Below are 26058 nucleotides of genomic sequence, written 5' to 3'. Positions count from 1 at the left end.
TGGAAACTTGGATCTGTCTCCACCTCACAGGCTTGGAGCCAACCCATTGGGCTCCTCCAGGTGTCTTGAAAAATCCCAGAAGATTCAAACCCGGCACTGACCCCGCCTGCCCTCCAAGAATCTAGAGGGCCTGTTACCCATCTGCACCCTCCCCAACAGTGACAACTTCCAGTCCGGAAAGGAACTTGAATAGCCACCGGGAGGAGGTGCTGGAGGAGGGGTGTTCCGTCCCCATGTCCCCTCCCCCACTCTCCCGCGCTGGCCCCGAGGGTCTCCAGTGCGCTTTCTCTAAGGATTGCCACTCTCCACTATAACCCTAATAGGGAAAAATAGTCCTAAAGAAAGGAGGGTAAAAAAGTTTAGGTTTTATCTTCCCTAGGAAGACCCCTGCGAGGGTCTTTTCGGAGGCACCCACATCCTACCCCGGCTCAGGACTGACCTCCCAACCTCTCCCTACCCCACCTTAGGGTCAGCTCAGAATGGGGGGGGGCGCATGTCTTCGGTGTTCACAGAAGACAACAGGTGCCAAGTCAAGCCTGACATAAGGCAAGTTGGCTTGCATCTGGCCCTTCCGTCCCATTTCCAACCCACCCACCTTCCCCACCCGACACAAAACAACAGCCTCGGAATTATTTTTGAATAAATCAAATCCAATTCCATATCCGCTTCATCCACTCCCTCCCTCCTTCCCCCCCCCACCCCCGTGACAACACAAGCTTGGCATTCCTCTCCAAACCCAAACTGGAGCTGAATTGGGGTGGGGGTGGGAGGGTGGGAGGGAAAGGAGAAAACCCCATCGCTTTCTCACCTGTCGGTTCCACGGGGGGTCCTTGCGACCCCCCATCCCCCACCTACACCCCAGGCCTGAGCCTCAGATCGGCTTCTCCGATTCGGAACGCGCGCGCCCCGTCCCTGCCGGCGCCTCTAGGGTTAAAAGTTACCTCTCGGTTTCTTCTGCCTGCAGCCCCCCCCCCCCCGGGGCCGGATGATGTAACCCCCTCCCCGCGCCCTCCCCGCCCCCTCCACCATGTGACACTTTAATTAATAATAGCGCCGTCAGCACAACAAACGCACAACACAAGGAGAAACTTGGTGTCCAGGGGAGGCCCCCCAGGCGGCGGAGCGCGGGGCGCGGGGCGCACAGGCCGGAGGGGGAGCGGGCGAGGGGCCGGCCGCAGCGCGGGGAGGGAGCGGGGCTCGCCAGCCGTCATGTGCCCGTGTCCGCTGCACCGTGGCCGCGGCCCCCCGGCCGTGTGCGCCTGCAGCACCGGCCGCCTGGGTCTGCGATCGTCGGCCGCGCAGCTCACGGCCGCCCGGCTCAAGGCGCTGGGCGACGAGCTGCACCAGCGCACCGTGCGGCGGCGGCGCGCGCGGAGCCGGGGCCCGCGGGCGCCCCGCGCGCTCCCCCGGTGCTGGCCCTGGCTGTGCGCGGCCGCGCAGGTGGCGGCGCTGGCGGCCTGGCTGCTCGGCAGGCGGAACTTGTAGGAACGCGGGGCTTCTTGGAGAGGCCAGAGCCGAGACCCAGCCGGATTGAGCAACAGGTACGCGAGCGAGCGAGCGAGCGGTGGAGGAGACCCGGAGAGCCAGCCAGGGCGCGCGGCTGGGCGCTGCAGGCGCGGGCTGGCCCGGGAGCCCGAGAGGGGCAAGTTTAGCTGTCCTCTCCTCCCTTCTGCTCTTCGGCTCTGCCACCAAGTGTCTCCACCCCGCTCTTCTCCTACCCACTCCCCATTCCTCCTTACAAGTGGCACATCTACCGTTTTCTGCCTCCTCCTCCTCCTTTTTCTTCTCCTCCTTTTTTTCCCTCCTTCTTCTTCTTCTCCTCCTCCTCCTCCTCCTTCTTCTTCCTCCTCTTCCTCCTCCTCCTCCTTCTTCTTCGTAGTCCTCCTCCTCTTCTTCCTCCCCTCCCCCTCCCCCCTCCTCCTCCTCTTCTTCTTCTTCTTCTTCTTCTTCTTCTTCTTCTTCTTCTTCTCCTCCTTCTTCCTCTTCCTCCTCCTCCTCTTCCTCCTCCTCCTCCTCTTCTTCTTCCTCCTCCTCCTCTTCTTCTTCCTCCCCTCCTCTCCTCCTCCTCTTCCTCTTCTTCTTCTTCTTCTTCTTCTTCTTCTTCTTCTTCTTCTTCTTCTTCCTCTTCCTCCTCCTCCTCTTCTTCTTCCTCCCCCTCCTCCTCCACCACTTCTTCTTCTTCCTCTTCCTCCTCTTCTTCCTCCTCCTCCTCCTCTTCTTCTTCCTCCTCTTCTTCTTCCTCCTCCTCCTCTTCTTCTTCCTCCCCCTCCTCCTCCTCCTCCACTTCTTCTCCTTCTCCTTCTTCTTCTTTCTTCTTCTTCTTCTTCTTCTTCTTCTTCTTCTTCTTCTTCTTCTTCTTCTTCTTCTTCTTCTTCTTCTTCTTCTACCTTCCTCCTTTCCTCCTCCTCCTTCTCCCTCTCTTCCTCTCCCTTCCCTTCTCCTCTTTAGGGAATCTTGCCAGGCGGTGCCTCTGGAAGGACTTCCACCTCCATCCTGCCCATCAGCCGCTCACCTAAACACACCAAGCAAAGTTAGAAGTGTCCGGGAGGAGGAGGAGGAAGAGGAGGAGGAGGTTATACGCCAGGCCGAATCATTCCTAGGCATCGCAGCCCTCGGGCCTCTAACTCTCACCTCCACTCGTGGCGCGCCTTACCCACCGCGTGCCCCTTCTCCGGTTTCCCGGCACCTTTCCCCTCCATCTCTGCTATGGAACTTCTCCCTCGTGGAGGTTTCGAGCTGTCTTTCCTCCTCAAGGCCCCTTGCACTACACAGTGGTCGTCTGCCCACCCAACTCCGTGGCTCCCTCGGCTTCGGTTGAGGGTCCTGGCCCTTGTCAGGTGTAGCAGGGAGGAGAAGCCGTCCTACGAGAGGGATGGAATAGGCTAAGACGCTTAAGGACACTTCAAGGAAAGTCTCAGCATTAATTGAGCACCATCTGAGTACCAGGCCTGGGCACGGATGTTTTGCGTGCTTGCTGTATCCCAGGCAGTGTGCAGGGATGGAAAGTAGCTACGGGGCACCTTCTGTGCTCCCGATCAGAAAAGGGTGCTAGGGATACGCGCCTTATTGGGCAGGAGCGCAAGGCCTGGCCCGCACAATGCTAGGCGCTTTTGGTGATGCCTGGCAGAGAATAGGGCTAGTGCTAGGAGCACTAGGCGAAGAGCAGGGGCAGCGTGGCCGGGTTGCCCCGGTCCCCGAGTGTCCCCTCTCCCTGATCCCCACCCCAGCTCCTCCGACACCTAGGGAAGCTGGCGTGGCGCCCGCGGGCGAGGCCCGAGCGTCTGCGCCCACCGGGAGAGGCGGCAGCCGGAGCGTAGGGGGCGGCAGCGCCCGGGTTGCTGCGGGGGTGAGCGGGGTGTGAGCCGGGAGCGCGGGCGACAGATGTCGCGTGGGCCCAGGCGGCCCGCACGCTGCTGGCGAAGAGAAGTGAGCGTTTGGGGGGGCGCTGGAGGTCCCATCCGGTTCCCCCATCTCCTGCTCCCCTATCCTGGCCAAAGGGACCGGACAAGAGCTGCTGGAATCCCCGGGTGGAAATATTGGGAGAGTTGAAGCCAAGCCTTGGAACCTGGGCACAGGAAAGAAGGGGAGAAGCGAGGGGAGTAGTGGTGGGGGGAGGCAGGGATGGGGGCTGGAAAGGAATTTTGGAGAAACTGGAGAAAAGAAAGGGGGGAAACTGCCTGGAGAGCTAGATGCTGGGGAGAGAGTTAGAAGAAATGACGGGAAAGGAGAGAGAGGCATCCAGGAGGACTGAGGAAGGGTCCTGGGGTACGGGCAGGCTCGCAGACGCACTGAGTTCTTGGTGACGGAGTGGGGTGTTGGGCAGTAGAAGGCCAGAGCGGGACTTGGGGAGCCCCTGGAACCTGGAGGAAAAGGCTGCGGGTCGGGGGACCTGAACGCCCCTCTGCGCCAGGACGCAGGCGAGAAAATGGGAAACCGGGCTCAGAAACTGGGGTGCGGGCCGGGGTGACGGGTGAGTCTCCTCGGTGGTATACAGAGGCGAGGGAATTGGATCACTCTGCCCCCCCCCCACTTCTCCCGGGTTTTCTGGTTAGTTCTGTGCATTGTCCCGAGAACTTCCACTCAACCTACCCCCTGGGGTGCCCTCCCGCCAATGTCGAGGTCCCCAGCTACCCCACGGCCCCGGGTACTCAGGCTTGAGCTTTCTGACCTCAGAACACGCTCCGTGGTCCTCTCCCTCCCTCTCTCTTCCACCCCCCTCTCTCCCTCCGCCTCTCTGCTGGAAGATGCATTTTCCCCATTCAACACTCCTGCCCCTGAGTTCCCCAAGTTGGGGGTCCCGGTCTGATCTGGCCTCCTGCCACCTGCAGCTCTGCTCTACCTTGTGCTTATGGCTTAATCTAGGCACCTCACCTTCCCCAACTCCAGAAGGCAAGCAGGGGTGAACTGTGTAGTCCACTGAAAAGTTTGTTGGGCGTGTGTGTGTGTGTGTGTGTGTGTGTGTGTGTGTTGGGTGTAACGTGTTCCACACTTTCCTGGAAGGAAAATGGGACCACTCCCCCCCTTACCCTCCCCGGCACTCCCACCCCTTTGGGTGTCTCTGGAGAGGCAGCCACCAGCACTCACAGGTGAAGCTAGCTGTATGCAAGGCCGGTAGATCCAACCGCATTGTTCTCAGCAGTCTTTATTCTAACACCCCAAACCTGAGACTCTAGTTTTCCCTTAAGTAAAACCGGGACGATGACCGAACTGGAGTAACTACCAAGGTGGGGTTCAAACTGTGCCTGAGAGGTGGGCAGAAGTGTGAGGTAGCTCGTGGGACAGTTTTTCCAAAGCTTGTCTCTTCCCAATTAGGCAAGCTTCTCCCACAGTCATTGCTGGCATACCCACACCGTTCGTCCCTCCCTGCCTGCTTGCAAAGTAAGCCTCAGGAAGATTAGCTTGGTAGATCGAGCGGTTCGGCAGAGCCCGGGCTGGGGAAGGGGGCACAGTGGTGAGGTCCTGGGTTCCAGGACAGGGTTGGGTGACATGTTTAGCATGTGGGGCTCTGTGAGCCCTGGGGGGAATGCTAAAAATGACCCTTGGGCCCTGTCTGGTTCTCAAGACACGCCGCTTTGAGAATTTGAAAGGGGAAACTGAGTCACCCCAAAGTCAGATCTGGAATCGTTTCTAGCTCCAAGGATAGGAAGCACTCCATACTCATCCCACACTCCTTCCTACCCTCCTGTCTGGATTTAGGAGCTGCAGGGGTGTGTGGGGTGGGGGAGATTTGTGGTAGCCTGCCCAGGTGGTAGGGACTGCCCGAGCACAATAAATTCTTGCACTCCTGAGATTCCCTTTCAAACACTGCCTGGGGGATGGGGATGGGTTGGTAACCAGTCACAGCTCCAAGATAGGAGAGGGGAACAAAAGAGGCTTTATGGCGATCCCAGGCTTTGGAGAAGTAGGGAGGGGGGAGGGAGGAGGGTGCCTGGAGGGGGCAGGGAAGAGAGAAAATGGAGCCTTGGAATCTCTCTGGACCTGGGGGCCAGAGGGCCCGGGGTAGGCGGGAACCCTTGGAAGCAAGAGAAGGAAAGAAAGGGGGACTCTGTAGGGCCCCAGAGAGGACCCGTGGTCAGCATAAGGAAGATAATGGGCCAGCAGGAGTCTGCTTTAATGAATTAATGACTGGCTGGCCCACCAGCCAGGCTTGCTAACTGGTTCTTGGTAGGTACTTTGGGGATTCAGTGGTTAAACCTGGAAGCCCATCCCTCCCCACTCAGCCCCAGGGTGTCCCCCCCAGGCTGCCCTTCCAGCCTGCTTCACCCTGGCCAAGCTTGCTGGAGAGCTGGAGAGCCTAACTTCAGCTTGGCAAGGGAGGGAGGTGGCCCAGCAGGAGACAGCTGCTCAGGAGGAACTCTGGGAAGCAGCCTGCCTACACATGGCCCCTGTCTGGAGCCATCTCTCTTCCAATGAGAGAGAGAGAGAGACCACAAGTGCACAAGTGACTAAGCTGTGTGCACAGGAACAGCTCCACAGAGAGACAATTAAGTGCTTCCCAGAGGACCAGACAACTGGTGGCTTCACTCCTATAATCCAGCTACCCAGGAAGCTGAGATCTGAGGACTGCAGTTCAAAGCCAGCCAAGGCAGGAAAATCCTTTAGACTCTTATCTCCAATTAACTGCCAGAAAACCAGAAGTGGAGCTGCGGCACAAAGTGGTAGAGTGCTAGCTTTCAGCAAAAAGCTCAGGGACAGGGGCCGGGATTTTGGCCTAGTGGTTAAAGTGCTTGCCTAGCATGCATGAAGACCCGGGTTCGATTCCTCGATACCACATACATAGAAAAAAGCCAGAAGTGGTGCTGAGGCTCAAGTGGTAGAGCTCTAGCCTTGAGAAAGTCCAAGGACAGTGTTCAGGCCCTGAGCTCAAGCCCAGGACTGGCAAAAAAAAAAAAAAAAAAAAAAACTCAGGGACAGCGCCTAGGCCCTGAGTTCAAGCTCTAGGACTGATGCCCACCTCCCCCCCCCAGCAAAAAAAAAAAATTCAGAGGCTGATGCTTGTCATGTGGGGATCACCTCACCAGCCCTAGAGTTTACTGGTTAATTTGGAACTCAGACTTTTCTGCATAGGCTGGCTTCAAACCATGGTCCTACAGATCTCTGCCTCCTGAGTAGCTAGGATCACAGGTGTGATCAATGGATGCCTGGCTCTTGACTTCACTTATTAATATTCAGTTATTATTAATAATACCCTACGTGTTAGCTATTCATTGCTGAGTGCCTACTCTGTGGAAGGCACTGTGGATATAATCAAGACAGCCATTGCTATTGGGAACCTGTATTTTAGTGAGAATACCCTGGGAGGAACGAAAACTAACTACAGCTTGTTCTGGTTACTATATTATGATGTGAGGAATTCCTCTAAAACATTTGGTATTGGAGGTTGAACTCAGGGCTTTCACTTTCTAGGCAAGAACTCTCTTTTTCTTTTTTTGCCAGTCCTGGGCTTAAGCTCAGGGCCTGAGCACTGTCCTTGGATTTTTCTCAAGGCTAGGGTTCTACCACTTGAGCCTCAGCACCACTTCTGGCTTTTTCTAAGTATGTGGTACCAAGGAATCGAACCCAGGTCTTCACGCATGCTAGGCAAAGCACTCAACCACTGGGCCAAACTCCCGGCCCTAGGAAAGAACTCTTATCTACCACTGAGCCATGCTCCTAGTTTGAATGACTTCAAAACATAGTGGCTTCAGACAACTATTTCATTATGCATACTGTGGGCTGGGAATCTGGTGCGGGAGTAGTGTAGGTTGTGGTTCTGAGGTTGTGGCTGAGGGTCTGACTGATGCTCAGAGACAACTGGGCTGTCCCTTGGAGCCTCTTCTTGTAGCTTGGGCTTCCTCACAGCATGGCCAGCCTGGGATTGGATTCTGACATGGTGACTCAGAACTCTGAGCAAGTGACCTGGGACTCTAGTAGAAGCTGCATGGCTTCACTAACCAGCCCAGATTCCAGGGGGACAAATGAGACACCACCCCATGTGGAATGCTCCAAGAGTGTACGAGATGGGAGGGAGGAGAGCCCTTGGTGGCTCTAGCCTCTGGTGACTTGCTTGTCATTTGGTGCCTAAGTACGTTCTAGAAATCTGATAGTTTTCAGTATCTGAGCAGAAGCAGGTTCAGTGCTAACTGTGATGAATGCTGCATTTGGTAGTGTTTGTTTTATTTAACCCAACACAGAGATCCTTTGACAAGGGCAACACACACAGATAATGCTCAGAGTCCTGTTGCAAAGGCCAGGGAAGACAATCCTGACAAGAGGTCCCACATCTAAATATGTATTTCTTCCTCCTCCTCCTCCTCCCCTCCTCTTCTTCCTCCTCTATTATTATTATTATTATTATTATTATTATTATTATTATTATTATTATTTTGGAGAGAGGATCCTAGAAATGCTCTCCTTATCACTTGACCACATCTCTACTTCCATCTTTTGGTGGTTAATTGGAGATAATGGTCTCACAGACTTTCCTGCCTGGGCTGGGTTTGAACTATGATCTTTAGATCTCAGCCTCCTGAGTAGCAGGAACCAGCTTCTGGCTCAGAAAAAAATCTTCTGGGGCTTTGGGACAGGCTTTTATCACTGCAGGAAAGGAAGCAGGCTGAGGGAGGGCTGGAGTGTAAGGGACCTTTATTTTTCTGTTTTTCTCTGTTGTTTGAATATCATTTATGCAAATAACAAGAGCAAATGAGGCTTTTTTTCTACACTAAAATGAGGGTCTCTTAAATGGAATGCTAACCATTCTTGGCCACAGAAGAGAGGAGGACTCTGGTGGAGATCCAGCTTCTTCCTGCCCCAGGGCCTGGGTACCCTCTCCCCACCCCGGGACACAACTAGTGCAGTGTGTCCTGAGTTTCAGGTCCCCTCATCTGCCCCCGCTCCAGGTTGTGGGTGGAGAATACAAACAGGACATTTTCCCAAGCTAGGTGAGGACTCTCTCCAGTTGTGAACCCTGGTATACGACAGCTTCTAAGAACGGTCTTGATGAGCCACTTTGAGGCAGCACATTCCAGCAGCTCCAGGCATGTGGTAGACTCTGGGTTCTGAGTCATTGTAAATTTCTGTTTGTAAAAAAAGAAAAGAAAAAACCCACCTAAACAAACAAAGAAGAATAAATACTACAAGCAGGCATGGGGGGGGGGGCTCATGCCTGTAATCCTAGCTACTAAGGAGGCTGAGATCTGAGGATCATAGTTCAAATTCAGCCCATCCAGGAAAGCCCCAGCAGACTCTTATCTTCAATAAACTATGAGAGAGAGAGAGAGAGAGAGAGAGAGAGAGAGAGAGAGAGAGAGAGAGAGAGAGAGAGAGGAGAGAAAGAGAGTACGCAATGGTGCTCTATAATTCTGTCCCTAAATCCAGATGTCCACCTAACCATGTGTCAGGGCTTCTAAATGTCCTGCCTGAGGAAACACATCTTGTCTTTATCTCAACGTAAGGACAGTGACACTGTCACTCTTTCTTTGCAAAGAAACCAAGGCCCAAAGAGGCTGAATACCTAACCCAAGTAATACAACTTATAAGCACATGGATCAAAATTTCAGTGTTGGCATGTAGCTTCAGAATCTGCACTTGTAACCATGAACATTACGTATCTTGTCTCAGCCTAACTTAAATATCATCTACTTGTATTATCTGTCTTTCATCTACTATCCAGCCATCTCTTATCAGTGCATCTATCTGTCATCTGAATCTATCTAGTCTACCTATCAATCTACCTATCCAGTCAATTTGCTTACTATCTAAAATCTACATCTACCATCCATTATCTCTATCATCTATCATTTATCTACTTGTCTATCATCTATCATGAATCCATTCATCCTCTATTATTTATATCTATTTACTATCTATGAGTTATCTACCATCAAACCATCTATCCATCCATCCAACCATCCATCCATCCATCCATCCATCCATCCATCATTTGTGTCTATCATCTATCATCTATCCACCCATCCACCTAGCATCTGAACCTATTTATAACTTATTATCCATTCATCATTAATATTTATCATCCCTCAGTCCAACTATCCATCATTCTTCACATCTATCTGTCTGTCTATCTATCTATCTATCTATCTATCCTTCATCTATTTGCTGGTACCAGAATTTAAACTAAGAGCCTCATGCTCATTCAGTTTGCTTGCTCATGGCTGGTGCTCTATCATTTGAGTCATGCTTCCAGCTCTGCTTTTTGCTGGGGTTTCTTGGAGATGGAGTCTCATGGACTTCTTTGCTTCCTCTGGCTTCTGTAAGCCTCTAGATCTCAGGATCATTAATCAGCTAGGATTACAAGTAAGATTCCATTGGTGTCTGGTTTAAGTTTAGCTCAAACGAATGCAGCCCAGTTTCCCAGACTTTCATTTGTGGCCAGAAACTAACAAAGTAAGGGTTTTTTTTTGGCTTGCGGGGGCGGGGGTGGCTTATGAATGTTTATCAATTGTTGAGTGATGACTGCCAGTATTCTTTATAGGGGGAGGCAGCAGGGGATGGGCAGGTTCTGGATGGCTTTCATCTCTGCTGAACAAGTCAGAGGCAAAAGCTTCAGTCACTGGCTCCCATCCCTTTGGCTTTCAGGTAGCTGGAACAGCAGGGGCCATGTGTCCATGACTCACCTTTTTCATGAAGTCAGAGGTTAGTGTTACAGCAAGAGACAGAGTGTATCCTCAGGCTGAATCACCAGAGGACAGCTGATTACAGGTTCTAGGGCAGAGGAATGAGCAGGGTCAGGTCAGCAGCCAGGGCTGGGGGCAGAAGGGAGCTATGAGCAGGGATCCGGGGGCCCGAGTGTGTGTACAGGGAGAGGATGGGGCTGCCTTATGGGGAGGAGAGCAATTTGTGAGAAGCAGGAAGACAGACAGGGAATAAGTATTCAGGATCTTGCTTTCCATTGGCCAAACTCAACAGGCAGCTGGAGGCCGGAGAACTCAGATGACTTTTGCTACTTACATCCTGGTCTTTTTTCCAAGCAGGAAGTAATAAAGTAACTTCTCTGCCACCATCTCTATCACACTTGGTTCTTATATCACCAGTCCAGTGGGGAATGTTTTTAATCTCCTGCTAACTTATGACCATGAGATCTATCCTTCAAGGTATATAACAATCTTTTTTTTTGTATACTTACAGAGTTGTCCCATTATTAAATCTGGAACATTTTTATTGCTGGAAAAGTAACTCAGGACCCATTAGCAGTCACTCCACAGTTGTACAGAATTGTTCTACTTTTTGTCTCTGAAGACTTGTCTACTATCGAATTTCATACCATGAACTCTGCCAGCTGGGCTTCTTTCACTTAGCATAATCTTGGAGCAAGAACCATTAGTAGCATGGTTCTTTTTAATGGCCAAATAATATTCCATTGTATAGACAGACTACCTCGTGTGTACCTCTTCATCTGGTGATTGACATTTGAGTTGTTTCTGATTTTGAAGCACTCATGAATCAGGCTACTGTGGACATGTGCTGCGAACAGATGTTTTGTGGCTGTGGGGGGGTGGGGGGAGGGAATGCTGTTTCCTGTTCCCCTTGTAGAGCCTCCTCTCACCTTGGCCACCTTCCTGGCATCCTTCAGGAGCCTTTTCTGGTTCCCTCCTGAGCTGCCTTTCCCCTGGGCCTCCAGAGCTCGTGTTCCCCCAGATTGCACCTGTGCTTCATGTCACATCTAGTTGCAATTTCTTCCCATCTCTCTCTGGTGGTCCCTGAACCCTAGAGGTCAAAAACCATGGCTTTGGCTCCACAACACCAAGTACTGGTGCTTCTGAATGAATGCATGAATGAATGAGTGAATGATCAATGAGCAAATGCACAAGCAACTGAAAGCCAGCAGAGTGGGTTAGTTCTGCTTCAAATATCAATCCACAGGGTGAATAGAGAAAAATATTCCTCCTGGGGAGCCAGGAGTGTGGCCTAGTGGTAGAGTGCTTGCCTAGCATGCATGAAGACCCGGGTTCGATTCTTCGGTACCACATATATAGAAAAAAGCCAAAAGTGGTGCTGAGGCTCAAGTGGTAGAGCTCTAGCCTGGAGAAAGTCCAAGGACAGGGCTCAGGCTCTGAGCCCAAGCCCAGGACTGGCAAAAACAATAAAATAAAAAATCAAAAGCTATTCTTCCTGAAGTGGAAAAGCAAAGGGATAATGTGGCTTCTGGTTCCATCCCCATATCTGTCAGTCTGTCTGCTTGAGCCATTATCTACTGATTGATCTATCTAGTCTATATATGTATTCAGTCTAACTACTAGCTACCTATTTACCTGGCCTACCTACCTACCTACCTACCTATCTAATCTCTATCTATCACTACTGTTTTTTTCACCCATTATTTGTATCTATCCTCTATCTACTTCCCAATCTAATCTATCTGTTAATTAGTCTATCTAGTCTTATCTCCTTACCTATCTGTCTACTCTATCTTTGGGCTTGCAGGAGTGAGTGCACACTAGACGAGCACTCTACCATTGATTGATATCCCTCAGACCTGGAATTTTCTTTTGTTGCTCTCAGAAGATGCTGATGTTAATTTTCAGATCTACTGAGTGCTCTGCGTGTGTGCGTGCGTGCGTGCGTGCGTGCGTGTGTGTGTGTGCGTGCGTGCATGTACAGAGCTTCTGAGGGGGAGGAGGCGGGAAGACCACCAAATCTGGCTCTGGGGAGAAGCTTTTGTCCAAATCTCAGAGCTTTGCCCTAGTCCCTTCCCTCGTCCCCTCCCACTCTTGCACCCCCACACTGACGTCACCCCAGCAGCTGTGTGCACTGACCGAAATGCAAATCTCTATTTCTTCAGGTTGGCGAAACCCTGTGTCCTTGGAGAAAGCTGGTTCCCGTTTTCCTGAGGGGGAGCCCAGAGCTTGAAAAGGCCACGGTTGGCACTTCAAGAAGGAAGTGGAGTTAAGGACAAGCACTGGAGCTGACAGTAGACACATAGAAGGGCCCTGGGGAAGCCCTCAGGAATGCCAGCTGCAGAAACCGCCATCCCAATGCGATTTCCATATAGCTCTATATATACAAAATGAGAAAAACATAGGAATATTCCGTATCAGTGCATGCTTGTGGAGGACACGGTCCCTTCCCTTCTACATCTTGCCATGTGAACTCTGAGACATTCCCTCACACGGAGGCGCCAGAAGACAGCGCCTACTGCTGTGTACCTGGAAACTCACAGAGACAGCAGGAAACTCAGAGACAGCATTGAAGCCGCTGGGGCAGGAAGAGGTTAACACTACAAAAAGCAAGGTAGAAAGAAAGAAAAAAGCAAGGACTTGGGGAGTCAGTTTTGTGGGGGCATTTGGGAATGCCTCCAGTTCTGTGGCCTCTTACCTCTCTGTATCCCTGTCTAGATGAAGCTCTAAATCGCATTGCCACAGCTGGAGAAGTGGGATGCTTTTTCGTTTGCGTTTTCTTTTCCTACCAAACCAGTGGTGTCTCTGGTGCTGCACTTCCATTTTGCCGGTGCTAAAGCAAATCTCACCTGGCGCTGCCATGGCCTCGGGATGGCAGACCTGAATTTCCAGGGGATCAGAGTGACTTCTGTGTTGCCGTTTCAGATCTTGTTTTAAAGCGACAATTTGCAAGAAGTGCCACTCACAAGTATCTTCTCTTTCTCTATGTGAGGGGAAATGCCCAGTTTTGGGGTTGCAGACCTTGGGGCTTGGGGAAGAGGAGGTCAGGGCATAGCTTGCCATACGTGGTTGGCTGACTAATGGAGATAGAAAGTTGGCCTCATGGGTGACTTGTCTGTGGTCTCCTCCACCCCACAGAAGTGTCCTGGGGGTTCACCTCCTGGCCTCCCTCACCGTGTTAGGGGATTTCAGGGTTCAGGGATCATCTTATGGATGAAGGGGCCAAGAAATGGTGATTTATAAGCAAGGGGGTGTCCAGGGAGGGAGCAGGTCATTTAAATGGAATGTACCAGCATCTCACGGATTGTAAGAATACCCTACTATTTTCAGAAGTTTCTAGAAGGGCTAAAAATAAAAAAGATGTGTGTGCTGGACTTAGCTGCAAAGATTCTTCGGGGAGCAGCAATTATCATTATTATTTATTCTTCTTCTTATTATTACTGTTACTATGATTGCTTTCCTTCTTAAAAACCCTATGAAATAGGTACTATTCCTAATTGGGCAGGTAGAATGTCACACCCACTCCCCCCACCTTCCACCTCTGCCCATGGCAGAGCGAGACTCACTGACTTGGGGACCTGGGTTCTATGGGCAAGGCAGCAGACATGATTCCGTTGTAAGATGCTGGAACAGTGTGCCAGGCCAAAAGAAGATCCTTCCTTCCCTCCCTCCCTCCCTCCCTCCCTCCCTCCCTCCCTCCCTCCCTCCCTCTCTTCCTTCCTTCCTTCCTTCCTTCCTTCCTTCCTTCCTTCCTTCCTTGCTTCTTGTGGTTAATGGGAGATAACAGTCTCTTGGATTCGTCTGCATGGGCTGGCTTTGAACCCTATTCCTCAGATCTCAGCCGGCTGAGTAACTAGGATTATAAGCTTGAGCCACCAGCGCCTGGCTGGATGTTTTACTCTCAATAGCCTTTCAAAAGAAAAAAAATGCAACCCAGATCCACGGAAGGCCAGGGAATGTCTGGTTTTATACCCTTCAGGTCAAACTCAGCAGAGCAAGCCAGAAGAGCCTCTGGGCCTTCATACCTTGAGATTCCCCCCCCCCCCACCCCTACATCCCACAGCTGATGATGGTGGAGTGGGGCATGGAGTGCACAGGGGCTGCAGGGGTCTTAGATGACAGTCACCGAACCAGGAGCTCAGAGCGGGCACTGCCCTCTGTATTTACACCTTTCCCAGCCAGAGACAGAGTCTTGCTTGCTCCTGGGTCTTCCATTAGGGATGTTAGTGTTTTTAATTTTTTTTTAAAAAAAAATTAGAGTTCTGCTTCTTTAAGGTTGTACCTTCATGTGGGGAATGCTCTGACCCCTTGGGAAGGGTTAAAGGTCAGTGATCTCTCTAGTTGACCCTGGCTTTCCCCTGGAGGATTCTCCGCCCCCCCCCCACATGCTGAGGGTGCCATTTCAGGCATTTGGGGGTGGCACCCATGCCTCCAGGAGCTTTGCAGCCTAGTTCTGTGTACATATTCTCATGTATTATTAGAACCATGTATTTATCGACTCCTGGCCTTTCTGTACACATCATTAACTTGAGTGCAGTTCTCTAATGCCCCAATTTTTGACAAAAGGGGGTGTTTTTAATGCTTGTTTTTTTATATGAGATTTCACTTCTTGATGGACATTTTATTAGGAAATTGAAGCATGAGCTCGTGCATAAAAGGTCTCGCTCTCTCTCCTGTTGCATTACTGGGATTGATTGCATGAGGTAGTGGGGTGGGTTTGTTGTTGTTGTTGTTGTTGTTGTTGTGTGTGTGTGTGTGTGTGTGTGTGTGTGTGTGAGGGGGGGAGGGAGAGAGAGAGGGAGCACACATGCACCAATCCTGAGACTTGGACTCAGGGCAGGGACATTGTCTTTTAGCTATTCGCTTGTTACATAGAGATAATGATCTCTCAGATGTGTCTGCCAGGGCTGGGTTCAAACTGCAATTCTCAGAGCTGAGCCTCCTGAGTCGCTAGGATTACAGATGTGAGACACCAAAGCCTGAGCATGGCTGTTTTTGTTTTTAATGGTTCCACATGAAAATGGTGTGAAAGTCTGGCACCATCCCGCCCTGTGTCCTTTTCCTTTCCTCCTCTGCCAGGGAGCATAGGTTTTGATTAGCTTCTCTGCAGAGCACCTGTGAAGGAGGGTGTGAGGGGAGATTGAGAGAGAGGCTTTGAAATACAATTTAAAAAGGACTTCATATCAGGTTCCAGCAGATGGGCTATGTGTGTGTGTGTGTGTGTGTGTGTGTGTACATGCAAAGCCAAGCGAGGCCTCTGAGATCACCACTTAGGTCGCTTGCTGCATAAGGAGGGGAGAGACTTTGGCTCCTGGATCCTGATGGTGCTGTTTGCTCTCCAAAGGGTGTGTGTGTGCGGGGGGGGGGGGGGGGGAGGGGGGGGAAGTGGTTCCAGGAGCCAAAGAGACTGTAACTCCATGGGCTTCCAGATGAGCTCCATTTCCTTCTGGAAGCTTCTCACTTCCTCTTCCCCCTCCGTCCATCCCCTATGAACAAATAAGAGCTCCTTTTCAAATTCGGGGTTCCATTTCTATTCCCTTTGTGATAGATGGACAAACCGGGGAGTCCATGAGAACCTCTGGTTGCTGTCCCTGGTCCTGGACCAGGAGCCTCTCCTTAGATAACTCCTGTCTCCACTCTGTTCTTCTTCATTGGCATTCCAGATGCTCTTTTCTACTTCTTCCCCGGGTCTCATTTGATTTCCTTTCTATTTTGATGGGAGGAAAATGGTGATTTAAACAATATTGTTCTAGAATAATGAACAGTGCGTGGTTTATGCGATTTAGACAGCTGAGCTCATAGGCTCCTAGAATCTTATTGCGTTTCTGGCAGTGACTAAATATGCCTCTCCCTCTCTGGGAAACTGGAGACATCCTTGCATCCCCACCTCCTGCATTTTGTGTGTGTGTGTGGGGAATACTAGGTCATCAGAGTGGACTTTTTTAGTGTCCACCTGGTGTTAGAAGCTGCAGGGAGCAGATCCCAGGTTTTGTTTTTGGGGTGAATGCCACCCGAAAGATGACCCTTTCTTATCATTTTCTTAGCTCAACTGGGGTCCAGTATTGGTTAGGGAGGTGAAGGGGAGTTGAGGTTAAAGCTTAAACTGGAAGCTTCATTTTTTGTACTCAATACCTTCACCACATATTTATCGAGTATATCCCACGTGACAGGTTTAGAATCTTGTCTCAAGAGAGACTGACTTATGAGTCATGGCAGGACATTCTGGCTGGGAACCAGACGAGGGGACAAGACCCTTTTCAGTCATTCTTTAGATTTTTTTTCCCAGGTGACCACTGTGGCCCCCCATGCCTTGCTGGCAGAGGCTGTACAGTATTTATCACGTTCTGTGATTGGGTGAAGACAAACAGGTGGTGATCTCCACTTACTCCCGGCATGAAGACTGGGCCTGGTTGCTTCCTGGAGTGGTCAGAATCCTCTTGGATGGGTCACTGGCCATCGCAAAACATTGTGGAAGTGCTTCTTTCCTCTTCTCAGACGACTGGCCACACCCAGTTGTGCTGGCAGTACTAGCTCGTCAGAAAGCTGAGCTCAGAGAGGTTAAAGCAACCTCACCAGAAGTCATCCAGAGAAGGAACATAACTGAGTCCACGTTCGGATTCAAGCCCATGAGCTGCCAGGTGGACATACTGAATCTCACTGGATCCAAGCATTGGTAGTTCAGGGTCAGGCACCACAGCTCTCTCTCTCTCTCTCTTACACACACACACACACACACACACACACACACACACACACACACACACACACACAGAGTCCAGCAGAGATAGGAAGCCTAGTTGGCCCACTAGAGAGTTTATTTGGGGGAACGCTTGGGAGAAGGCTGGATGGTTTAGGGGTGGGGTGGGGATTTAATGGACTCATTCCCTATTCTTTGTCTTCCTGGTTTTCATAAGATCGGGGACAGGGTGTTTAATTTGCAAACAGGAATTCCTGGGTCAAAGGAAGCTTAAGCTTTTCTTCCTCCCACCCTGTCCCCTCACCTGGGCGCTGAGCTGCCATGGAGAAACATATGTGTGACAGAATGGCTGGGAGGGGACTTAGGACCCTGGTGAAAAGGCAATACACTTGGGGACATTCCGGTCGGGGTCCTTACATTGTTGGTTCCTTGTGCTCTTTTGTAAAAGGAATTTCATACCTTGGAGATGCTTTGTACATATTTGTAATGGTTTTATTAAAAAACAAACTGGTTGTGCGCTTCTAGCCAAAGGTCCCTGTGTGTTCATTTCTTTTTGGGAGGCTGGGGCTCAGAGGCTACAGGACAGTCTTTGGGCCTCCCTGGACCACCTGCCCCTCAGAAGGCCATGCATAGAAGCCACAAAGGCATCGCACAATGCATGCCCAGCCTTCTGCAATGAGTCCGCAGGTAGATCACAACTACTGGCCAGAGGCCACACTGGCTTGAATAGGTAGGTGTTTATAGTCAAAGATGCTTCCAGTCTCTTCCAAAGAGACTTACTCCCCATCTCCAGGGTTCAACTCCTGGCCCAGGTCTGGCAGTGCTCCACACCTCATAGGCTAAGATCTGGAACTAATGAACGTGAGTCAGTCCCCACTCCTTTTGGTTATTTTGCTTTCTTTAATTATGTTGCTGTATTTTTGCCCAGGCTGCTATGATCACCCTGCCTGGTGTCCCATGTAGCTGGGTCCACGGATAGGCGCCCCCATACCTCTCTTATTTGTTGAAAAGGGGTCTTGTGCCAGGTGTGGGTGGCTCTCACCTGTAACCCTAGCTGCTCAGGAGACTGAGAGCTGAGGCTTGTGGTTCAAAGCCAGGGAAGTTCATGAGATACTTACACACACACACACACAGCCAAAAGTGGAGCTGTGTGGCTCAAGTGGTAGAGTGCTAGGAAGCTCAGGGACAAGACCCATTCCCTGAACTCAAATCCCAGGACCAGTGTAAAAGAAAAGAAAAGAAAAGAAGCCAGGCACCGGTGGCTCACGCCTATAACCCTAGCTGCTCAGGAGGCTGAGATCTGAGGGTTTCAATTCAAAACCAGCCCAGGAACTAACGTTCATCAGAAAACCAGAAGTGGCACTGTGGCTCAAGTGGAAGGGTGGTAGCTTTGAACTGAAAAGCTCAGAGACAGCACCCAGGCCAGAGTTCAAGCCCCATAACTGACAAAAAATGAAAGAAAAAGAAAGAAAGAAAGAAAGAAAAGGTTTCTTGTGAACCTTTTCTCAGGGCTTGCCTCCAATACGGATTCTTCCAGTCTCCACTTTCTGAGTAGCTGAAACTACAGGTGTGAGTTATCATGGTAGGCCTTAAAATCTTTCACCCTATTTGAATGAATTTACATGGTTTTTGATGCTGTGTAATCACATCACCCAGACGTATAAATTGTGACCCTCCTCTTTACACTTCCTCTATAGCTGGGACAATATGTATGTGCCATTTACTGGCATTTTATTCATTGAGGGGGGGCCTCAGGAACTTTTGGCCCAGGCTGGCCTCAAACCCCAGTTATCCTGATCTCTACCTCCAAAGAAGCTAGGATTACAGACATGAGCCACCAGCTGTTTGTGGTTATTTGCTACGTGGTCCAGATTGGCCTGGAACTTTGGGTTCTCCTGGCTCAGCCTCTCTAGTGCTGGGACAATGGGTGGTGGCTATCAGGCTGGGTTGGACAGGCTCAAGTTAGAACTTGAGTGAGGAAGGCATAAAACATTAAGAGCAGGATCCTGGGAGCCGGACAGTTGGTTGGTTTGTGGACAATGACCTGCACTACACAGGTGAAAGGAAACTTCGTGTGCAGGGTCCCTGGCTGCTTTAACACATGAGCAGCCTTGTTTCAGAAAACTCTGCTTTAGTTACTGCTCCCCAGTGGGGCCAATGTAAAAATCATCTCACCCAGCACCCAGCAGCAAATCTCCACTTAGGAGGGAAGGAAGTAATCAACTCTTCAACCAAACCACCCCGCCCGCCTGAAGGGGCCCAGGGTATCAGAAACATGGCACTCAATATTTTGCAAAAAAGTTGTTTATGTCAGTGGCATGGGTACAACTGGCAGAGCCATTAGTGGATTCATGAGTAATCTAGATTTTCAGTGTCCCTGATTCCAGCCCATAAGATACTACACTTTCTTTTTCTTTTAACCCCTGTGGTGGTGAGCATGCATAGAGTAACTTCATGAAATCACACGAACGGTTTGAGATCAGGATTCCCAGTGGAATGACTGCTTTGACATCACCTGCAGTTACAGATGTTCCAGCTGCTTCCCTTTGACTCTCCACTGAGGCAGAGAAAGAGGGGCTGCACATCCATCTGACCGCCAGTTCTCTCCCCTTCCCTTCCAACTTGACTGGTCAGGCGAGTGGAGGTATGGTGACCATCTCCATGGTAACAGAGCTTTGGAAGAGACTGAGTTGCCTTGGATGAAGTCTTGCTGGGTACCAGGAAAAGAGCCACAGATGTCCAGGAAAGGATGGGCTCTTGGAATAGTGGTACCCGGCATGTGGCAGCAAGCCCCCTAGCCACTCCTCTTTCCCTCCAGGACTCCCAGGCTCATCCACTCATGAGTCACCCGATTGCTTTCTCTGTGACGTTATCTACATGGACCCACCGTGGTGCACACAGCTGGTAGTGGGAGCCGGATGGAGGAAGGGAGCTGGGTGGGATTCTAGCAGTTTCTCTGTGGTCATCTATGTCATGTCAGCCGGAGCCCATTTTCAAGCCAGGAGTTTCATGGGTGGAGAAGTAACGATGGCAGAGATGACAGGTCCTGGGTTGCAGCTATGTGCACACAGACAGTACCTTTAGTTCTGAAGACTGCCAGGGGGCATGGCCAAGTCTACGGGGGCCGGGTGACCAGTCTGTGTCTTGAGTGATGGGGAAGAACAAAATACAAGCAGGGGAGCAGAGAGGATGAGGAGAGGCCTAGGAATGGCTCATGCTGAACCCTGAACCACCCAGCCCACTGAGTTAACTAGAGAGAAACATCAAAATAGCCTTTTGTGTTTTTTTGATGTGCCGGTCCTGGGGCTTGAACTCAGGGCCTGGGCGCTGTCCATTCGCTTTTTTTTTTTTTTTTGCTCGAGGTTAGTGCTTTCCCACTTGTGTGCCACGCCTCCACTTCCAGCTTTTTGGTGGTTAAGTGGAGGTAAGAGTCTCATAGACTTTCCAGCCCAGGCTGACTTCAATTGCTGATCCTCAGAGCTCAGCCTCCTGAGTCTCCAGGGGGACTGATGAACAAGCCAGGCCTGCAGGCCACTATGCTGACAGCAATAGCATGAAGCCAAGAGGGAAACTCAGTCTACACCCGCTGGGGGGGTGGGGGTGGAGGGACCTTGAGAGAGCTGCCATACCAAACTGTGCCTCAGTTTCCTTCCCTGCAGAAGGGGAGGACCAGGACCCTTCCACTGCAGGGCTGTGGTGAAGATGGCTGCAAGTCCTCCAGGCAGGATGCTTGACAACAGCCATTATGCTAGCCAGATGTTGGGGTCCATCACTTGTATGTGGGGGTGCATGGCAGTCACTGTCAGCTGTTGGCCAGGGCTGGGAGCAACAATCTCCAGGCCACGCCTTGAGTTACAGCTCTGAGCACCTAGCACTAGGTACTAAGGTACTAGGTACTAACACACAGGTGAGAAGTCCGCCTATTCCCGAGCCTGGACTTGGAGGGGAGGGGAGACCTACCTGGGGTGTCCAATGAGGAAGGCGGTGCCATTGCCTTGGAGATCCAGACAGGGTCAGGTGAAGACCAGGAGGTCAGGGGGCCCAGAGGGCCGGGGGGGAGGGGTGTGAGGCGGGAGGCAGGATGGAGTGCTGGCACCTGCCTGATGACTCACACTCGTGGGCCCTAGTATACTTGGAAGTGTGCCGACGTGGCCCCGTCTTTCCAGCAGCGAAGTGTGTCCACGGCCACGGAGCGGCAAAGCGGGCAGGTGCGCTCTCGGTCCAGCCACAGGCACAGGCACTCTTCACAGAACACGTGCTGGGGGGACAGCAGGGGGCAGGGTGGGGATGGAGGAGTTGGGCACACCAGCCACCGCGGGGGAGACCCCTGGCCTGGTGGCATGGAAAGCACAGAAGATAGCCACAGTAAGTGGCCCAATGAAAGGGCGGGGGAAGGGGGCCTGGGAGAACGGCATGAGACAGTGGCATTTTTATGTATCTAGAAGGAAAAGCAGCAGACGGCACAGCACGTGCAAAGGCCTTGGGGCCAGTGTGTGCTTTTGTGTGCTGGAGGACCAGCAGGAGAGAACTTGACTGAGCTGGAAAGGATGGGAGTGGGGAGGAGAGGGGGTCAGAGGGCTGATGGGAGATGCTGATTTCAGGGCCTGGTGAGCCACTGTGAGGATCTTGGCTTCTCTTCAGAGAGAAGTAGGGAGCCATGCAGGGCTTTGGGCTTGACAGTGACCTGATATGATCTGCAGTTCAAAACCGCCTTTTGCAGCCAGGTGCAGATGACTCAGGCCTGTCATCCTAGCTACTCAGGAGGCTGAGATCTGAGGATCACAGTTCAAAGCCAGCCTGGGCAAGAAATTCCATGAGACTCTTATCTCCAATTAACCACAAAAAAAAGAAATTAAAAAAAAAAAGCTGGAAGTATTGCTGTGACTCAAATAGTAGGGCTCTAGTCTTGAGCAAAAAAAAGATCAGGGAGCACTGCTGAGGTCCTGAGTTCAAGCCCTAGGACTCGCAAAGCAATAACAATAACAACAACAGACATCCTTATCTATCTGGGCTGAGCTTTTGTTTTCTGATATTCAAAGAGGCCTCTACTTCCTGGCCTACCTTTGCAGGAGGGTAGAGGAGACTTTTGCCTCTTCACCCCTTCTGGAATCTAGGCTGAGTCGTCCCTAGCCTGAAACTCACCATCGCACTCCACCCTGTCCCTGGGGATGCCACATGAATCTCTCTCACCCAGCACTTAGCTCGGGCTGCCTTGTCTCAGTGTTATTTATGTATGTGTCTGTCTCCCCAGGAGACTGCGAGCTTATTGCACGTGTGTATACTCTCCACCCTGAAGTCTCACAGGTGCTTGGACCCAAGAAGCATTGCTTAAATTGACACCTATCCCCTATGTCAGGAGGAGAAGGAGCGGGAGGAGGAGGAAGAGGGGGGTGGGAGATGGCTTTAAGGAATGAAAAGGGATTGACTAAGATGCCACTCTGGGTTGGTGACTCAGGACAATGAAAACACACGGTGATAATAGAGACACTGGTAACAAGTAGAATGCCATCCAGTTCTTCAGTGAACATAATTCAAAATTAAATCCTAAAAGAATAAAACTTCTATCTTTCTAGGTCAGCTCACTGAACTGCTATAACAGCTCTATAAAGTAGGTGCTACTCTTAAAAAAAATTGTTTTTTGCCAGGCCTGGGGCTTGAACTCAGCACCTGGGCACTGTCCCTAAGCTAGCATTCTACCACTTGAGCCACAGCACCACTTCCTGCTTTTTCTGGGTAGATGGTACTGAGGAATCGAACCAGGTCTTCTTCATGCATGCTAGGCAAGCACTCTGCCACTTTTCGGCCACGTTCTCAGCCCATGGTGCTATATTTTATAGATCAGCAGGTGGAGTATGGGTGTCACCCCTCCACACACCCCCCACACACCAGGGGCCAAGCTTGCTTTGGGGGCTTGGGGATACTACTCAGGGGGTACAATACAGGCCTAGTATGTGCCAGAGACCTTGCCTCCGATCCCAGGCCCCTAAATAAGAGAAAGAATGGGACTCACACCTAGAAGGTTCTCACACCATAACTGAACTTGGCATTTCTGCCTTTTACTGATGACAGAGGCTCAGAGAGAGGAAGTCACCACTCCTCCCCGTCCCCAAGCTGGAAACAGGTTGAGCTGAGATCTGAACCTGGGTCTGGGTGACTCCGTCTTGATTTATGCAGGAGTCTGGAGGCTTGGTCATAGGAAAGGCTTTTTTTCCTGGGGCCATTTCAGGGACCCCCGAGGGTCCCACCTGAGGGCACACCCCCCAGCCTGCTCACCTGACACAAGAGAATCAGAGGCTCTCGGAACTCTGCCTGGCATATGGCACAGATGTCCCCAGCTTCTGTGCACTGCTGGCCGGTGGCTCGGACCCCATAGTTCTGTTGGGGAAGAAGCAGAAGAGATGAGCACAGGTATGAGCCATCCGGGAAGTGAGGCGTCAGGGATACCTTGGGGTGAGGAAGGGGACCTCCTGAAGCCAACTCACCTGCGAGGTGCAGAGAAGCTTCAGGGCCTTCCTCACTCCGCCCACACGGCCACAAATGTCAAACGACTGGAAGGAGAGTACAACAATGGCCAAAAGGTGTTCAAAGGTGACTCGGCATCAGCTACCCCTGAACAATCTCTCTGATAAGAGTCCACCTGTCTGGGCCTCAGAACATTTTTCAGGAAACTGAAAAAGAGAACCAGGCACGATGGCAGCTCATGCCTGTCATCCCAGCTACTGGGGAGGCAGAAACGGGAGGACTGAGGCCCGAGGCCAGTTTAGGAAACAGTGGGGGACCCTCTCTGAAAAACAAAAGCAAAAGGAGCTGTGGTTGGATATGGCTCAAGTGATGGATCACTTACTTGGCCAAGCCAGTAGGAAGCCCCGAGTTCACCAGCCCCTGCCCCTAACCAAAGGTAAAAGCAAATCAACAGACATAGGAGAGATGCTATCAGGGTTCATCCAAGTTCCCAGCAGCCCCTGGGGCTGCCTCACCTTGCAGAGACTGTAGAGGATGATCAGGACACCTCCCAGGAAGTAGCTGTTGGAGGAGTCGTCGCCCATGATGTACTTGTACCACAGCTGAATGGGGACAAGTGAGCGGAACAGCTGGCTCAACTCTTCAATGACCAGATAGAACTTTCCCTGTGGACACACAAAGAGCATCCATTATTATTAGCAATAAAGACCCAAGGGACCAAGCTAGGGAGGGGGTGGGGGAGGGGTGGGCAATAATGACATTCCAGGTCACAGGCAGGCCATTAATCAGCTTTGGAAAGCACTCAGGCCAGCTTTAATGGGGCCCACCCTGGCCAGGGAGACACGGCCCCTGTTCAAGGCCCTCAGCCCCAATGCCCACCAGCTGAGAAGATCAAGAAGCAAGGGCTGGGTTTCAAAGAGAGGAAGGCATGACACTTGGTCCTGGGGGCCGGCATGTGGTCATAGGCTGTTGTTTCTTCTTCGTTGTTGCTAACATCTATCATCTAATGAACACTTCTTCCTTCTTCCTTCTCCAGCTCTTCCTCCTCTGACCCACTCCTAAACAGGAGCCAGCCATTGTTGCTTTAGTAGTTTGTCTGACAGTGTCTCATGCTTTTGCCTGGACCCAGATCCTCCTACTTTACTTCCTGAATAGGTGGGGCTACAGGTGTACGCTTCTCAAAGCCCCATGCGGTGAGGGCCATCCCTACCTTCCCCATAGGGACCTAGGAGGGCGCCTGAGGCAGGGAGGGCCAGGCTTGGAAACTGATGGCAGGAAGATGCCCGCAGCGCTCTAGCTCCATCACCCACACTGCCTAACCCAAGGTGTGGTGATGCCTTCACACTAACTTGGAGCTGCACCCAGACCAGCGCTTCACTGTTCTCTGGTGGCATGATTGTGAGCCTCAGTTTCCTTGTCTACAGCAAGGAAATCCTGTGGGGTTGCTCTGGGACCATGGAAGAAGTCAGACAAGAAAAGCATCCCACATTGGGCTGGGCAACTAACTCCTATAAGTTTTCTCCGTAAGATGGAGATGATAGTAACCCCGGCCACTCCTGTAGCCTAATAAAAATAGACAGAAACCTGCCTTGTAACCACACGATTCCTCTCTGAAGAGTTTCCTCAAGAGAAATGGGGAGGGGGAACAAAAAACATATCCACATGGACCAAAAATGTTCTTAGCATCTTTACTCACAAAATCCCTCCACTGGATAAGCTGGGTGCGGTGGCTCATGCCTGTAATCTTAGCTACTCAGGAGGCTGGGATCTGAGGATCAAGGTTCAAAGCCAGGCCAGGCACAAAAGGACTTGAGACTCTTATCTCCAATTAACCTCTAGAAAACAGGAAGTGGGGCTGTGGCTCAGGCATAGGATCATAGCCTTGAGCTGAAGAGCTCAGGGATAGCGCCCAGACCCAGTTCAAGCTCCACGACCAAAAAAAAAAGAATGCACACAGTCATCAAACAGTTGGTGTGTGGCCTTGGAAAGAAATGATAGATATGATAACCATCCCTTTTGGTGTCTGGGCTCAGGCCGCTGGACACAAATGCGTCCACAGCTGCTAAGCACTAAGGAAGGCTGTGCAGCCAGGCACAGACCCCGGCCCTGGTAGCAGTTGGGCTAAGTCCCCATAGAGGTCATGGTTTCCCAGAGGGCTTTATTTTCCTCTCTGGACTAAGCAGTTCCTCAGTCCCAGTACCATCCCTTGTAGGTACAATGTAGATTTCATTTAGAGTCTGTAGAAGGTACAGGCAATGCGACAGCAGAGATGTGGGAGATGGCTGCCATACTGTTTCACTCCACCAATGGTGGGATAGTTACAGGCCCAATGCTTCTACAGTTCCATGGACAGCAGCACTGTCCATACCCTAGTGGCAGGTCCCCAAAAGCTCTGTAGCACACTTTACTTGGATCTTCCACTCTTACTCCTCACTTCCTTTATGTCTCTCAAATTGCTTTCACCCAGGATTTTCCAACATAAACTGGTTTTGTCACTCTACCCAGAACTCAATGCACCCCAGAAAATCCTGCTTTACTTTCTCCTTTTCCATCCATCCATCTATCCATCCATCCACCCATCCATCTATCCATCCACCCATCCATCCATCCACCCATCCATCTATCCATCCATCCATCCATCCATCCATCCACCCATCCATCTATCCATTCATCCATCCATGCATTCATCCATCCATCCATCCATCCATTCATCCATCTATCTATCTACTCACATTATCTATCTATCTGTCTGTCTGTCTGTCTGTCTGTCCGTCTGTCTATCTATCC

At 51.2% G+C, this 26058-nt stretch overlaps 2 protein-coding genes across 3 annotated transcripts in view; one reads left to right on the top strand and one right to left on the bottom strand.

Moving 5' to 3' along the window:
• The first annotated feature begins 1209 nt into the window (after positions 1-1209).
• On the top strand, positions 1210-13793 carry Hrk (harakiri, BCL2 interacting protein). Its single transcript, XM_090319964.1, has 2 exons — positions 1210-1541; positions 12278-13793. The coding sequence occupies exon 1, from the start codon at positions 1210-1212 to the stop codon at positions 1483-1485; it is 276 nt and encodes a 91-aa protein (XP_090176090.1). The 3' UTR covers positions 1486-1541; positions 12278-13793.
• A 5326-nt stretch (positions 13794-19119) lies between these two features.
• The window catches only part of Rnft2 (ring finger protein, transmembrane 2), a 37976-nt gene continuing 31037 nt past the window's right edge, over positions 19120-26058 (bottom strand). The window contains exons 8-11 of one of the 2 annotated variants that reach the window (XM_090320169.1): positions 23787-23936; positions 23292-23357; positions 23083-23184; positions 19120-21067 (exon numbers count right to left, since the gene is read on the bottom strand). In XM_090320169.1, coding sequence (XP_090176295.1) covers positions 20933-21067; positions 23083-23184; positions 23292-23357; positions 23787-23936 — 453 coding nt within the window. In that variant the 3' untranslated portion in view covers positions 19120-20932. The other variant, XM_090320170.1, reaches the window with a different exon arrangement.

The sequence above is a fragment of the Megascapheus bottae genome, chromosome 28 (genome assembly GCF_031878675.1).
Source record: "Megascapheus bottae isolate mThoBot1 chromosome 28, mThoBot2.hap1, whole genome shotgun sequence".
In the NCBI taxonomy this organism is placed as follows: Eukaryota; Metazoa; Chordata; class Mammalia; order Rodentia; family Geomyidae; genus Megascapheus; species Megascapheus bottae.
This window is presented reverse-complemented; position numbering and strand designations above follow the sequence as displayed.